Below are 17,370 nucleotides of genomic sequence, written 5' to 3'. Positions count from 1 at the left end.
GTCGCTGAGCTCAGCTTAATAAAATCTTCGGAACTTGAAACTTTAATTTGACATCCAGCCTCTTTATTGATTATCTGGACCCAACATTTATCTCAGACATCAAGTCATCTGAGGGTCCTGAGTAGCTCAGGAGCTCACCTGAGTCATCTCGCCAGGCTCCATTTTGTCTACCATACTGCCATTTTCAGAGGGTTAGTTTCTCATCCTTGGGCTTATGAATGGTTGCCTTCCCTCCAGGAATCGTACAGGCATAATAATATGCAAATGCAGGAACATAAGGTGGGGACAAAGGAAGCATTTTCATATTTCTCTCTCTTTTTAAGTTAGGGGAAAATCTTTCCCAGAATCCCCTGAGCAGATTTTCTCTTAATCTCATTGGCTGAAATGTGTCACATGATCACCCCCTAGACCAATTCCTGGCAAGGAGAAACAGGAGTGCCCTGATTTCCTTAAACCCATCATGAGTCTTCCCCTGAGGCAGTGCATTGTCACCTGAATCGTATCAGGATTCCATTAGCAAGGAAAAAAGAGGAAATAGCTTGGAATAGGCAACCTACAGGCAATACAGCATTCAAGCATTTTCTCATTCATTCATTCAACACATATTTACTGAGTACCTACTACAAGCTAGAAATACAGCAGTGAACAAAACAGGAAAATAATTCTGTGCCTTCTTAGAATTTACACTGACTACATGCCAAGTTCTGGGGATATAGAGGTGATTAATGAGACTCAGTCTCTGTCTTCTTTGGCTCCCATTATGTTCTTCTTGTTTGGAGGGCAAGTCTGCATATCTCAAAGGACATACATTTCCCAAAAGGGTTAGGGGTCTTGGAGTGGTTCCCATGATTGCCTTCATGTTGAACCTCCATCCTCTCTCTTTATTAACAGAGGTAACCAGCAGCTGCTCTTTCCCCAAGAAGCTCTGGCATTACTCTGAACCCACAGAAGCCTGATCACTGCTTTCTAGGTGTTTACTAATATGGGAGGAGTAGGACAAGGACTTGTCCAGTAGGAGCTATTTCCTAGCCCATCCTCTAGTCTCTGATAAATGCCATTCACTGGATGCTTGACACATGCCAACTACCATGCTAAGTGTCTTATTAGCAGTCTTTTATTTAATCCCTACACATCTCTTCAAGGGAATCATTAGCAATCTTTGACAGACTCAGAGATGTGGAGGAACTTGACCAAGGTCAACAGCTAGTCAGTGCATGTTCTTCCTCACTACATAGTAATGCTTCCCACCTTTTGAAGTTGTGGACTGAGGAACAGAGTAGATATGTGGGTAAAAGTGGGTGTTCCACTTTTAAATTTAAACCCATTAAATTTCTATAATGCACTCACTGCCTTAAAAAGGGATGAAAACTGGCCAGCACAATCCATTTATTATTAAAACACTTAATAAAATGGGCATAGAAGGAAAGTACCTCAATATAATAAAAACCATATACAACAAACCCTCAGCTAATATCATACTTAATGGTGAAAAACTAAAAGCTTTTCCTCTAAGATCAGGAATAAGACAAGGATGTCCCTGCTCATCACTGTTATTCAACACAGTATTAGAAGTCCTAGCCAGAGCAATGAGGCAAAAGAAAGAAATAAAAGGCATCCAAATTGGGAATGAAGAAGTCAAATTGTCACTTTTTGCAGACGACATGGTTCTTTATACAGAAAACCCTAAAGACTCCACCAAAAACTATTAGAAACAATAAACAAATACAGTAAAGGTGCAGGATACAAAATCAACATACAAAAATCCATTGCATACCTATATACTAACAATGAAATTTCAGAAAAAGAAACGAAAAAAACAATTCTTTTTGCAATTGCAACAAAAAGAATAAAATACCTAGGAATAAACTTAACAAAGGATTGGAAGGACCCATACACTGAAAACTACAAGACATTATTAAAAGAAATTGAAGAAGACACAAAGAAATGCAAAAATATCCCATGTTCATGGATTGGAAAACTCAACATAGTTTAAATGACCACATTACCCAAAGCAATATATAGATGTAATGCAATCCCCATCAAAATATTCAATGGCATTTTTTAAAGAAACAGAACAAAACAAAAAAAAGTCAGATTTGTATGGAATCACAAAAGACCCCAAATAGCCAAAGCAATACTGAGAAAAAAATAACAGGCTGGAGGTACCACCCTCCCTGACTTCAAATTATACTACAAAGTGACAATAATCAAAACACATGGTATTGGCAGAAAAACAGACACACAGGTCAATGGAACAGAATTGAGAACTCAGAAATTAGCCTACCCATACATGGACAAATAATTTTCAATAAATGGCCAAAAACATACAATGGAGAAAAGAAAGCCTCTTCAACAAATGGTGCTGGGAAAATTGGAAAGCCATGTGCAAAAGAATGAAACTAGACTGCCATCTGTCACCATACACCAAAATTAACTCAAAATGGATCAAGGACCTTAACATAAGACCTGAAACAATCAATTGCATAGAAGAAAGCATAGGTACTAAACTTATGAACCTTGGGTTCAGAAAGGATTTTATGAATTTTATGTCAAAGGCAAGGGAAGTAAAAGCAAAAATAAATGAATGGGACTATATCAAACTAAAAAGCTTCTGCACAGCAAAACAAACCATCAACAAAACAAAGAGGTAACCAACTGAATGGAAGAAGATATTTGCAAACAATGCCTACAACAAGGGGCTAATATCCAAAAAATATAAAGAACTCATATAACTCAACAACAACAACAAAATAATCCAATTAAAAAATGGGCAGAAGGCTTTTCCCTTTTGCGGCCATCGCTGAAGCACCAGCAGCCAAAATGAAGTTCAACCCCTTTGTGACTTCTGACCGGAGCAAGAACCGTAAAAGACATTTCAATGCACCTTCCCATGTTCGCAGGAAGATTATGTCTTCTCTTTCCAAAGAGCTGAGACAGAAGTACAATGTTCGATCCATGCCCATCCGAAAGGATGATGAAGTTCAGGTTGTCCAAGGACACTACAAAGGGCAGCAAATTGGCAAAGTAGTCCAGGTTCACAGGAAGAAATACGTCATCTACATTGAATGAGTGCAGCGAGAAAAGGCTAACGGCACAACAGTTCATGTGGGCATTCACCCCAGCAAGGTGGTTATCACTAGACTAAAGCTGGACAAAGACCACAAAAAGATCCTTGAACGGAAAGCCAAATCTCGCCAAGTAGGAAAGGAAAAGGGCAAATATAAGGAAGAAACAATTGAGAAGATGCAGGAGTAAAGTAATTTTATATACAACAGTTTTCATTAAAAACTGTTCAAATGAAAAAAAAAAGGGGGGCAGAAGACCTAAACAGACACTTCTCCCAAGAAGACATATAAACAGTCAACAAATATGTGAAAAGATGCTCAGTTTCACTAGCTATTAGGGAAATACAAATCAAATCCACATGAGATACCACCTCACACTTGTTAGAATGGCTATTATCAACAAGAAAAGTAATAACAAGTTTTGGAGAGGCTATGGAGAAAAAGGAACTTTCATACACTGCTGGTGGAAATGCACATTGGTACAGTCATTATGGAAAATAGTACGGAGGTTTGTCAAAAAATTAAGAATAGAATTACCATACAACCCAGCAATTCCTCCTCTGGGAGTCTACTCAGAAAATCTGAAAACATTTATCTGTAAAGCTATATGTTCATTGCAGCATTATTCACAGTTGGGAAGACATGGAAACAATCAAAGTATCCTTCGATAGATGATTGGATAAAGAAGATATATATTGGGTTGTTGTAAAGTCATGATGTATTTTTCTATGTTTTTCATTGCAAAAATGCATCATGACTTTTCCAAAAAGCCAATACAATGGAATATTATTTGGCCATAAGAAAAGATGAAATACTGCCATTTGCGACAACATGGATGAATCTTGAGATGATCACGCTAAGCGAAATAAGTTGGACAGAAAAAGTAGAGAACCATATGATTTCACTCATATGTGGGATATAAAACTGAAAGCAACAAATGAACAAGACAAACAAAAACTCATAGACACAGACACCAGTTGAGCGGTTACCAGAGGGGAAGGGGGAAGAGGGTGGTAGAAAAGAGTAAAGGGGGTCAAATATATGGTGATGGAAGGAGAATTGATTTTGGTTGGTATACACACAATGCAATAGACAGATGATATATTATAGAATTGTACGCTTTAAACCTATATAATTTTATTGAGCAATGTCACCCCAATAAATTTAATTTTTAAAAAAAGAACAAAGAAAACTGGGCAGTGCATAAAACAACAGGGCAATGGAAATGTGAAAGAAAGTAACTCGTCTTACACAGAGTTTGGGTTTGCCTTTCAGAGGGTCTGAGCAGGAAGGCTTCATTTCTTCCCTTTGGGAGGGAGAGGAAAGGGAATTCACAGATGGGTACCCCCTGCTCAGGCTTTGCACACACCAGATCTTCTAATCTTGGCACAGACCTGGCAGGCATTATTATTATCCCCTTTTTATTGAGAAAGCAAATGGAGTTTGGTAAGCTTGTGCCACAGGGCCAGATATCACACAACAAGTGGCAGGGAAAGGAGATTTGAACTGTGGGATCCTCTTACTTCGTAATTTGGGGGAAGGATTTGGGAAAAGGAGGCTCCCCTTCCCTGAGGCCACTATTGCACAGAATGTGCTGTGTCCATAAAACAGTCATGAGGTAAAGAAGTAAAAACTGAATTTAAAAAAAAATTTTGTGTGCAAAAAAACGCCAACAGCCTTATTTTGCAATTCTATATCTCCTATTACAAAGTTATTGCCTAAAACGAGTTAATATTTCCCTATTGGAGATAATATTATCATATCTTAATTACTTTGCAGCTTTCCAATTAAGTTAGCTTCTAAATGGTACCTTTAATTAACCAGGGTGATAAGCTGAGCAGATAATGTGGAAATCTTGGATAGCAGGGTTCAAGGTAACAGGCAAAGTCCCAGCAAAGGTGGCAGCTGTCTCCCCCAAGGAAGAAGTATTGGTGGTGAAAACCCACACTGTCCACAGGCCTGTTTAGGAAGCAGGATGTAGGGAGTGGTGGGAGGGCAGCCCTAGGATTCCTGGAGTGAACACTTCATCACTAAAGGAAAGACCACATATTAGGCGATTAATATTTAAGAGCATTCATTCATTCCAGAAAGTCCTACTGGACCACAGAGACAACTGTCATATTGGGTATTCGAGATAGAAAAATATGAATAAGAAATCATAACTCCTAACCTCAATGAGCTCAGAGAAAGGAATGCAAATGATAATAATAGTAGTAGTAGTAGTAGTAGTAGTAGTAGTAGTAGTAGTGGTAGTAGTAATAATAATAATAATAGAAGAAGAAGAAGAAGAAGGAGAAGGAGAAGGAGAAGGAGAAGGAGAAGGAGAAGGAGAAGGAGAAGGAGAAGGAGAAGAAGAAGCCGCCACCGCCACACTTGGGAGGTAGAATTGATGAAATTGAAATGCTTCGGGCATTACCAGTAGAAAAGGAAGTGCCTTCTAATGAATGAGCTAGAATATTTCAGTTTTCCACCATGTACTCAGGGCCCAATCAGTGAGGCTGGAGACAAAAATTCAATTTAAATAATAACTACTAGGTTATAGCCTGGACCGTAGTCCTGACATTGCTACCTCCTAAATAACCTTTCAGATTGTTCCTCTTTCTTCCAGCCCTCCAGCCACTATCTTCACTATTGTTGACCTCTTGGGAGCAGCCTCCTCATGGGTCTCCCTGCTTCTAGTCTCAGCCCCTTCAATCTACCTTCCTTTCTGCCACCAGGTAACCTGGCTGAAATTCAAACCCGATCACGTCACTCTCCTATTTAAAATCTAGAGTTTAAGGGCTGGCCAAGTGGCTCAGTTGGTTAAGAGCTCACTCAAGAGTGTGAGCTCTGAGCAACAGGGTCGCCGGCTCGATTCCCAGCCCGAGCTGAGCTGCTGCTGAGCTGCCAACAGGTGGCAGGATGGCTCAGCTAAAAAATAAAATAAAATAAAAAATCTAGAGTTTAGCACAGTGCCTGGCACATAGTAGGTGCACAACAAATATTTGTTGAATGGATGAATGGTACATGGCCTCACTGTGCTACATCATCATTATATTAGTTTGCTAAGACTGCCATAACAAAGTACCACAAACTCAGGGGCTGAAACAACACTAATTTATCCTCTCACCGTTCTGGAGGCCAGAAGTACGAAATCAAGGTGTTGGCAGAACCATGATCTTTCTGAAGTCTCTAGGGAAGAATCCCTCTTTACCTCTTTCACCTTCTGGTGGTTGCTTAGAAATCCTTGTTGTTTCTTGACTCGCAGCTGAATCACTTCAATCTCTGCTTCTGTCCTCACATGGCTGTCTTCCCTCTGTGTTTGTGTGTCCCTATGTCCAGCTTTCTCTCTTCTTACAAGGACAAACAATCATTGGGTTAGAGCTCCCCCAAATCCAGCTTGACCTCATCTTAATCACATCTGCAAAGGCCTTATTTCCAAATAAGGTCGCATTCACAGGTACCAAGGATTAGGACTTCAACATATCTTTTTGGAAGATACAGTGGAATTCTCAATAGTCATTAAGCAAAACAATTCAAAAGTAGAAATTAAAAAGGCTATAAGGGGATTTATTTTTACAGCCACATTCCTGTAGTTTCTTTCTCACTCTCTGTGCTCTCCTTTTTAAGGTGAAAAACTTTTAAACATTGCTAAGATATAAATAGGTTAAACTACTCTGAGGACATGGAAGATGTGGTAATTAACACCTGTAGAGTCTGAGAAGGCTTCAGAGAAGAGGTTTATAGTTGAGCTATTTTTGAAAAAGGGTGTACGTGTGCAAGCAAGCATAGAAGAGAAGGCATTCTCAATAGAGAAACAGCATGTGCAAAAAATATGGAAGTGTGATGAGCCATGGAGGATAATGTAGTGTATTGTATTATAGTTTATGTTGGTTCTGGGGTACTGACAAGAAATAAGGACTTGGCATTCTGGGGTCTCTCCTTGAGACACCCTTCCAGTAATCTCCAACCTCCACCCCTTTCTTCCTGGCTCGTCACTCAAGACTCAGCTTACCAGCCACTACATAGAAGCAAACAACTTAGCATATGTGAACAAACATGGGGGGCTCACCTACATACATGTTTAAAACATTGAGAGAACACTGCTCATCATCCCAATGACTGAGGTCATTATCAGTTGTTGAGAGATGGTCCCCAAGTATAGAATTCAAACCAGGAAAGTATACAGGACACAGCTCAGCTGTGCGAGCGTGTTTCCCAGGATTTGATCCGGCAGCGTGAGTCTTCACGTGGGATCAGCAGCATGAACAACAGAAAGATAATTAATTTGGTTTAAATAGGCATTGAGTCCATAGCCAAGAATCACAAAGATGTTCACGCCCTGTGGGCCAGCATCACAGTCCTGGGAACAGACCTGTCTAAACTTGGGCTCTCCTAGAAGCAGACCCCAAGACAAGGATTCAAGTGCACATGGTTCATTTGGGAGGTGAACCTAGGAAAGGCCAGTAGCAGAGCGGGGAAGTGAAACAGGGAGAGAAGACTTTAGGTGCATTATCAAGGCCATTACCATCACGGGCAATTGAAATTCAGTCTGGCTGGGGGACTCTGGAGATGGTGTGAACACGCCTCAGAGTTATTCTGAGGGAGCTGGGAGATTGGTCCACCAACTCTAGTCAATCAAAAGTGAGACTTTCTCCCGAGAGGCGCTAACTTCCAGATACTTTCATCCTGTCCCTTTTATGCAAAGAGAGACAAAGAACCACAGGCACTCCCATTTAGAAGCCTTACATTGTTAAGTGTGATGGGTTAAGGTGGGACATTGACAGCGCCTACTACAACCCTCAGGCGCTCCCTCAGCCCAGGCTAAAGGGTAAGTGCAAGATGTCCCCAGCAGCATTGACTAGAATAGCAAAACTGAACACATGACAAACAGATGACGAAAACCACACAAAATATCTAGCAACGTGGGAATGGTTGAGTAATGCCCATTCAGAGAAAGGAGGCACAGCCACCACCAGGCCAATTTCAAAGCCCTTGAGCAACATGGAAAAAAGGTTTATCATCACATGCTAAGTGGGACACGCAGAATGCAATATCAACTAATTATACACACACTACGGTTATGCCTGGGTAAACACCTAGCTTCAAGGCAAGAAACATTCAAAGGAACCACAAAGAAATGAAAATGTATTAGGGTAGTGGAACCATGAGAATTCTTTTGCTTTGTTGTCTTTTCAAGCAAATGGAGGGCAAAGATTCACCACGACCAACTAAAAACACCAATTCATAAAGAGCAACGTACTCCCCCCATATCCAGCATCCTCTCTCACATAAACTGCTGGCACTTGCATTCTTGTCTCAGTTGGCTTCTGGGGGAACCCAACCTAAAATGGGTCTAGTCCCAGGACTGGGATGTCTGGGCCACAGGACATGGGCAACTTTATGGTTCTTTTCGTGATTCTGTTTAAACCAGACTCTCAGGCCTTCTGTTTTTATTTGCTGATCTTGAAAATCAGGGTTAGGTGACCCAGACAGCTGCATGCGATCACTGGAAACACACTCACACGTGTCCAGCCATGTCCTGCTTCCTTTCTTCATGTACGCAGAGGTTAAGGCACATCGGGAGCTGACATCACCAGGCCGGCTTCCGGGTCCAGGAGTATGCAATTTATCAGAATGTAAAGAATGTCAAAAATGGAATTTAGCCTGCAGAATGGGTTTCTTATCAAATGTCTCCAAGCATGTTCCATGAGTGACATAAATTAAGCCTTTACCCAAAGAGATACATTATCTCTGCGTGAGGCCCTCCACATAGTTTTCTAATAGAAGTCATTAGAGGCTTGGCTTCCGGAGATAAGAGGCCAGCTCTGCCAAGCCTATGAGTCAGCGATGACATCAAATCCTGCCCCGGGCTCTGTCTGGTAGGGCTACTCCAGAGGACTTGGAAGGGTTTCTGGAAAAGGAAGGGGTGCCAGTGTCAGCCCCAGGGACCTAGGCGATGGGGCCAGGCTGGCAAATGTGCATCGAGTCCTACTATGTGCCAACCATGGGACAGACAGAGATTTTAAGAGACATTATTCTTTCCCTTCAAGAAACTCACAGAATAAAACATCTCAAATGTCCATCAGTGGATGAATGGATAAACAAAATGTGGTCTAGCCATACAATGGGATATTACCCAGCCATAAAAAGGAATGGAGTGCTGATATGTGCTCCAACATGGATGAAGCTTGAAAATATTATGCTGAGTGAAAGAAGCTAGACACGAAGGCCAAATATTGTATGATTCCATTTACATGAAATGTCTGAAATAGGTAAATCCATAGTGATAGATGGTAGTGAGTGCCAGAGGTTTGGGGACAAAGGGGTAGGGAGCAAAAAAAGAAGAAAAAAAGACATATCGGAGCAAGGTAACAACTTAAAATCAAATATTAGACAACTGCGTTCTCTAAACTCTGTGGCCATCCTGCCATGAGAAACTGTTTACCGGATACCTTTTTTGAAGGTTCTCCAGGATCCCACCACATGGTATGGCTACCTTCTCTAGCCTCGTATTACTAACTTCTTATGCAGACCATTTCCGCCAGCGCTGTTTTTGTTGCAACAGTATAAACCATGCCCTTGGTGTCTCCCCTATCCCCGTCCAAATGGCCTAGGTAGGTATTTTCCTAAAGAAAAGGTTTCCAAGAAGAACTCTGGTACTAGTAGTTAAAACAACTTTTTTTCCCCCCACCACTAAAGTAACATAGTAATTTGGGGAAATTTAATTAATTTTGAAAGTTACATGAACAACACACATTATTCAGGAAGGCAAACAAAGGCGGGGATTTATTAGTTCTGGAAAACCCTTCATTCAACTATTATTCTATAAACTTTAATTGAGTGTCAAAAAAAAATACAAAAAACAAAAAGGAATGAATCACTGATGCAGGCTACAACATGGATGAACCTTGAAAACACTGTACTAAAGTGAAAGAAGCCAGTCACATAAATGTCCTCATCATATGTATGATTCCATTTACATAAAATGTGTGGAACAGACAAACACAGAGACAGAAAGTAGATTAGTGGTTGTCAGGAGCTGGTGGGGGGAGGGGAGGAAATGGGGTGTAACTGCTAATGCATGTCCTTTCAGCGTGACAAAAATGTTCTAAAAGTGATCGTTGTGATGGTTGTACAACCTTGTGAATATACTCAAAGACATGGACTTGAACACTTTAAATGAGTGAATTGTATGGCATGTGAATTACATCTTAGTAAAGCTGGCATTAGAAAAGAAAAACAAAATTCAGAGGAGAGAAGCATATTGTGTAAGCCAAGTTCTACCAAGTTCACAAAGGTAGTGAGATTTGAGCTGAATCTTGAAGGTGATCAGGGAAGGACCAGGGAGAAAGGGGTTCATGGTTGAGGGGACAACACAGGAACACACAAAGGTGTGAAGAATGGTCATGAGCAATTAGTTATGACAGGAAGAGCTGTAACTTTGAGCTTGTGGGGGAGAGGATAGGCCTATGAGGTTTTTTCTTTAAAAAGAATTTAATTTTTTTTGTATAGGTAATACAGTCACATGGTGCAAAATAGAGAAGTTTAAAAAAAGGTGGCCAATGAAACAAGTCTGCTCCCTCTTCTGTCTCCCACTCACCTAGTTCCCCCACCCAGCAATAACTATGGCCAGGCTCTTGTATGTCCTTTACAAGATATCTCATACACATACAAATAAATATCCATATGTTTTTATGTAAATGGCATTAGGCCATCAACAAGGTCTCATACTTTGCTTTTAATATTTGCAAAAATCTTGGAGATCCTTCCAAATGCGTATACAAAGATTTTGTTCATTTTTCAGTGAGTATGTAGGATGCACCACATTTTGTTAACTGGTTTCCTATCAATGGACCTTTAGGTTGTTTCCAATTTTTCCTTCTTATAAAATTCTGTAATGAATAACATGTCACATTTCACATATGTTCAAATTTATCTGTAGGTGAAATTTCTAGAAGTGGAATTGCTATATCACAGAGCTCGTGCTTTTTACATTTTGGTAGGTTTTGTCACACTGCCCACCATAGAGGTTGTACCAATTTACACTTCCATTGGCAATGAGTAAGAGAGCCCAGTTTCCCACATTTTGAGGGGTGTGTTTGGAAGTAATTGTCAGGGGTCAGTTCATACAGAGTTTTGAAAGCAAAGCTAAGAAGTTTGAACTTGATCCGTAGATCACAGACACCCATTGGAGGGTTTAGACATTGGATGAGGAGGGGAAGGTTTGAAGTTTTAAAGGCTTATTTTCATGATGACATCAAATAAATTTTGTAGGAAAATTTTATTCTCTAACAGGCATAAGTAATGATGTGACGAATCAGAAGGGGGGAAAAAAATCTCCATTAGGATGTAAGTCATGCTGGGGAGAATATGGTTATCATTTGGGCACAGCGACCATTCTAGACAATAAGATTGGATACAAGTGCAACTTGGTGTTTTTTTTTTTTTACAATCCCATAACTCTAGCTTCCCTGCCATTTTTCTTTTATCACATACTTCCCACATGCTGACAGCTTTTAATGATGCATTTGGCCTTCAAGGGTAAATGGTATAAAACCATAGCAAAGAATTTTTATCAGAAGCTAACAGTTGACTGAATGACAAGCAGACAGGTGATACAGCAGCTTTATCTTCCTCTAGAAGACCATTTTGCAAATTAATTGGCTTTGGAACTGGCATTAAACAAAGAGCTTGGGGGAAGCAAAAAACGGCAGACACATTCACCCCGAGTCTTTGTTTCTTAAACAAGAGGTAGTTGCTATAATTAGATGCAAAGAGAGAAGGAAGGATGGATGGCAGATGGTTGTGAAGGCAACAGCGTGTGAAGGACTGAGAGCCAGCTCCATCCAGACTCGCCAGCAGTGGTTCCAGGATGAACGCAATAAGCTTGGTACTCCTGGGGCTTGTGCTGGGGTTTCTGACCACTACTGCTAAGCCAGAAGGGGGTAGCTTTTGCTTTAAGAGACGAGTGCCTTTCAGAGACTCTTGCTATGAATTTGTGCCTCTCGGCTGCTCCTTCTACAGTGCACAGAGCTGGTGTGAGGGGCAAGGAGGCCATTTGGTCTTTATTCATGATGAAGGCACCCAGCGGCTTCTACAGAGGCACGTCTCCCAGGACAGCGAATGATGGATTGGACTCACAAGGAACTCAGCTCAGAATGGAACCACAGAAGGTAGGTGCTGTGATAACTATGTTTTAAGGGAACGTGTGGCTGCAATCCTCACCATTGCATCTTACCCAGAGCTCCACAGAGCACACTGATATGTCCCAAGTCCCATGGGAAGGATACCCTCCTCTTTGGTTGGGTTGTGCATCAAATTAAAAAAAAATTCATACACAGTACCTAGTCACAGAATCTGGCACATAGCTGACACTCTAGAAATGTGCATTTCTTTGCATGGGCCTAATATTACTACTACCTATGACTTCTTCGGTTCTTGCTAGAATAGTGCCCAGCGCTATCCTGAGTGCTTCGCGGCCATGATCACATTGAACCCTTACAATAACCAGTGAGATCATTATTGTTGTCCCTATTTTACAGGTGATAAAACTGAGTCTCAGGAAATAATTGCTAAGCTATTTTCAAAGCACTTCCACATGTCTTGCCCTTCCCCTCCCACCCCCCCCTTTTGTTATGAGGCTGAAGCAGATCATGCGCTTAGCATGGCTCAGTTCACATTAGTCTCATTTTAATGGTCCTCCTGGAAACTCACTTATCCTTCACTCTGGAGGGCTGCTTCCCCCAACCCTAGTACAACCAGGGGAGACCCTCTCAGTGCACCTGTGGGACCTTGTCCCCACCCTATGAGAGCCCTTTAGATATTTAGGTGTTTCCACCCTAGACAATAAGGTCTTCAAGGGAAGGAACCATATATTCTGAGCATTTTTTGTTGCACCGGTGCCCATGCCTATCAAAGAATGGACCAAGGAACATTCATATTTAATACTGACACCTGCCCCATGAGGTAGGCATTGCTCCTTTTCTTTTATGGGAGAGGAAAATGAAGTCCAGAGAGAGGAAATGCCTTGCTCCAAACGACACAGCTAGAGAAGAGCAGTGAGGTCTCGAGCCAGGGTCCCACCATGTCACATTGCCCTGTAGAAACTACTGGGTTTTAGAAACGACTAACTTGGTCTGGGCGAAGTACCTGGAGCAATACACCAGAGTGGATGGAAATGCTTTAATAAAGGAGCAGTCAGGGAAGCTCATTTAAGGAAACTCACAGCCAAGGGATGTGAACTCTGAGATATGTCTTCGGGCAATACCTCTTGAATGGTTTCTTGCTTTGTAGATGTAGCAATTGTGGGTTTCCGTATACTGAACGTCCATTTGTACGCAGTTAAAGGAGTTGTGTCTATTTAAAATCTTCATTGAATGTCAACTGTAAATGGGAAATAAAATAAATTAAAATAAAATAAAATAAAATAAAATCTTCATGGGAGCCTGCATGGATGTTGCAGAAAATGAAGTAGCTCTGAGTAGGCTGATATGTAACAACCTCCAACATGTAATGTTTTTTAAGAAGCAAAGGGACAGAGCATTGTTGTGTAATATGATGGCATTGGTGTAAACAGATCTCAGACCGACTCACGGATGCTGACATCTAGAGAAAATCCAGCCTGGAACAACTCACAAAAACATAGCAATAATGGGAGCAGTCCATAGGATGGCGGAGGGAAGATGGTTTCAGTTTATAATTTTGAACTCTTTGAATTTTTTAAACCATTTGTATGGATTTCTTTTCTTCTAAAAAATTAATAAATACATTTTTGAGTCTTCACAGTAAATATTTTATATCAAGTGTTTTCTGGATTGCTCGAGTCCTGGAAACACCACACATACACACACACACACACACACACACGCACACACTTCTTCAAGAGTCACATCAGTGTATTTGAGGCTCTGAAGAGTTCTAAAGTAACAAAACTTTCTCCATTTAACCCAGCATTGCCCAGATATATTTGACGAGCACTCCTTTTGTGTGCGGAACACCTTTTAACATCCTGAGGCACATTTTTATGCTCTTTTTTAGATTATAGTTAGATAAGGCCGAAAGTATCATTTATTTAATTTTGTATGGGCTCTCCACTTTGGCATCCCAGAACGTAGGTCGAGTTCTTATGTTTGATTGTTGGAAGATAACAGCTAGGAAATGCCCCTTGGCTGGCATGGGAAATTGAGGACTTCAGCCTGTCTGCATTGATTATCTGCTGCCCATAAGGAGCTGAGCTGGGGCAGGCCTGTATATAAAAAGGCATCAGGAGAACGCTTCCAAGTCCCGGTGCTCGTGTTCCCATCCCAGGGCCGGGGATCTCGCTGGACACCTTAAATGTGAACTACAGTCACTGGCACGAAGGGCAGGCTGCTCCAGCTCCCAACACCTGCGGGTACATTGGGAGGGGCCCTTCCTCCGGGTGGGCTGCCTTGGACAACTGCACACAGCCATTCGCCTTCATCTGCGAGTTTGGTGAGCTGGCCTCTGTCGTGGAGTCTACGTCCTTCGCCCTGTCTCTTTCTGTCTCTCTGTTTCTTTGTCTCTCTGTTTCTATCTATCTCTGTCTCTCTGCTTCCATTTCTGGGTCTCTCTCTTTCTCTCTAAATGCCCGCCTGTCTGTCTATGTGATGCTATGTATTAATATCTCTGTGTCTCACTCTGTCTTTCTAGCTCACATGGCTCTCCCTGTCCACTTACCTGCCTACTAGCCTTGCTTGTCAACCTGTCTTTCCTCCTCATATACCTGCATCTAGGGGGAAGTGCTCGGCCCTATTCGCTCTCCTCTTCCAATCTTCCCATAAAGGGAGACGCTGTCCCAGGAGGCTGTTCTTCTCACTTACCCTTGCTTTCTGCTCCCTGGCCAGCCTGGGTCTGAGCACCCCACCCCCACATCCCACCTCCAAATCCCCATGGTTCTGTTCTTGTGCCCTTTCCAGCTGCTGCTCATGCCTCACTCCCTATGTAGGCCCTGGGGACCCCTCCCTGGGGACTGTGTGTAAAAGTCCCTGCAGGAGCGACCCATGGCCCCACACCAGGTCCTGCCTGTCATGTGGGGACTGGCACCAGGGCCTGGCCTTAGAGCTGAGCCTCCCTCTGGTCCCCTGATCCTTAAGCCAGGCTTGACGGAAGCTTCTGGACTTCCTGGGCCCAGTCCCCACCCTCATCCCCTACCCGCAGCTCTAAGCTCCTGGCCCCCAGGCTCCTTTCTGGGCTGGGACATTTACTCAGTGTCCCACACTCAGCTTTAAATAAGTGCATGTACGCTTAACTCCCCCTGCCTGGTACTTCTGAAAACACGGAAGCTTCAGGGATCTGGGCATTATGCCACTTCCCTCTCCTTTTATCACAGCCCCCTGAAGTCCCTGCTCCCTCCTCCACCCCAACTTCAAGCCTGTCTCCAGGCTCTGTCAGTCTCCAGGGTCTTGGAGCATGGGCACAGGGTCACGCTATGAACAGTTAACATGTATCAAGCAGGAGTTCCTGTGCTGAGCTAGGTACTCTGTGTACATTTACTCATCAAAATAGAAGTCCCTCCACTATTCTATTGCTGGCCCATTATACATTTTCTCATTAAAGAAACCAACACAGCATTTGATATACAGCTGACGGCTCCTGTCCAGCCCTCCCTGGTCTGCTCCTGTCACAAATTCCGTGTGTATGAATCACGTGTGGTTTTTTGATTGCTGCCTTCTATGCATGCAACCCTAAGCATTATATAGTACTGCATTGCATGGTATCATATTGTATGTGTCATTCTGCAATGTACCTTTTTCCTCTTTTCATTCTTTATCTTTTTTTTTTCTGAACATTATGTTTTTGAGGTGTAGCATCCATCTTCATACATGTTGTGCTAGTTTATCCATTTCATCTGTTGAATAACTATGTCCCAATTTGTCTCTTTCTCTGTGGAGAGCTGTGTCTTAATCCTTGCTATTGTGAATAATGCTGAACAAATGTTCCTGGTGGCATCTGTTGTTCACATGGGAGAGTTTCTCTAGGACCTTGTTTTTCACCTTCAGATTAAATCTGCCTCTGAGATGCATGTACCCCATGGCAATGATTCCATTTCAGGGATTGCGGGGGATCTCTGCACCCTCCTGGGGGGGATGCAAAGGCCTCGGAAACCTCTGTCCTCCAGGACACAGGGCACCTCTCCTCTCTGGTGCCATGACTGCTGTTGGGCCTGCAGGGTCCCGCGAAAGCAGGTGGTCTGCTGCAAGCCAAGGATGAAGCCAGGGCCTAGGCACCTGCCTGTCCCTTCTCCCAGGCCTCTCTAGAGGCATTTCATTTACCTCCATAAGCAGGAAGGAGAGGTATTAGGGTAACCCCAAAGTTTCTGGCCTGGCCTTTCCCCTCTGTGGTTACCTGGTATCCCTGTAGCTACAGGTTTCCTCCTCTTGTCCTCTCTTTGCCAGTTCTCAGGGTGTAGGTTTCAACTTTAGACCATTTGACTAGATGCCACTGGACAAGTGGCTCTCGAAGTGGAGTCTCTGGGCCAGCTGCATGAACATCACCTGGGAGCTTATTAGAAACGCAAATTCTCAAGGGGCCCTCCACATCGACTGACTCAGAATCGCAGCGGGCGGGGTCTGGAAGGCTGAGTCTTCAGGAATCCTCCAGGGCATTCTGATACATTCTCAAGCTTGCGAGACACTGTGCTGGACCCTGAGCTACTTGAAGGCAGGAATCCTATTTCTCTCCTAGTACCTAGCACAGTGCCTGGTCTTCAGGAGACGCCAACAGATATTTGTTGGGTGTATGGTGGGTAAATGAATGAATGAATGAATGAATGAATGAATGAATGCAAGGTCAATCTTCTTTGTCTGAGCTTATCGCTTTATGTCCTTCCTGTTTCTTCTGGGATGCGGGTACTTCCCAGGCCAGCACCAGGGGCTTCGGGCTTCAGGCATGCCAGATGGCAGCAAATGAGACCTTCTTTGGAGACCTGTGCCCCACCCAGGGCAGCTGTCTATACATGTGCAGTACCAGTGTCGGGAAGGTAAGTCCCCAATGTCCCCTGGTGTGGGAATCCCTTCCTGTTTTCCAAGCCAGGTCCAGCCCCCCTCGGAGTGGAGGGAGCAGCCACCTGTGGGGGCTGATCTGCTGTGTGCTAATTCCTCACCCCAAACTGCTGTCCTGTGGCCTGACCTCAACCACCTAGCTTAGCCTGGGGGTAAAGTGTTTGAGGGTCCTATTGCAGAAATGAACTGTCAAGCCAGAAGTTTAAAACAAAAATTTTTTTAGCCCTAGGACTCTTCAAATTAAATTTCATGGGGTGACCCAGCAAATACTTGATTGAAAGGAGTCTGAAAATCTCTCACAC

The 17,370-nt window shown here is 42.8% G+C and overlaps 1 protein-coding gene and 1 pseudogene across 1 annotated transcript in view; both read left to right on the top strand.

Annotated features, from left to right (window-relative positions):
* Window positions 1–2,799: 2,799 nt before the first annotated feature.
* LOC109378562 (60S ribosomal protein L26-like) lies at window positions 2,800–3,303 on the top strand (annotated as a pseudogene).
* Window positions 3,304–11,919: 8,616 nt separating this feature from the next.
* Window positions 11,920–17,370, top strand: part of LOC109378330 (polycystin-1-like protein 2) — a 76,351-nt gene continuing 70,900 nt past the window's right edge. The window contains 4 exon segments of the mRNA XM_019634757.1: window positions 11,920–12,220; window positions 14,355–14,569; window positions 16,927–17,022; window positions 17,025–17,046. Of these exon segments, the coding sequence (XP_019490302.1) occupies window positions 11,920–12,220; window positions 14,355–14,569; window positions 16,927–17,022; window positions 17,025–17,046 (634 nt within the window).

The sequence above is a fragment of the Hipposideros armiger genome, unplaced genomic scaffold (assembly GCF_001890085.2).
Source record: "Hipposideros armiger isolate ML-2016 unplaced genomic scaffold, ASM189008v1 scaffold_19, whole genome shotgun sequence".
Classification (NCBI taxonomy): Eukaryota; Metazoa; Chordata; class Mammalia; order Chiroptera; family Hipposideridae; genus Hipposideros; species Hipposideros armiger.
Note: the sequence above shows the minus strand (reverse complement) of the source record. Positions and strands in the feature narration are given on the sequence as shown.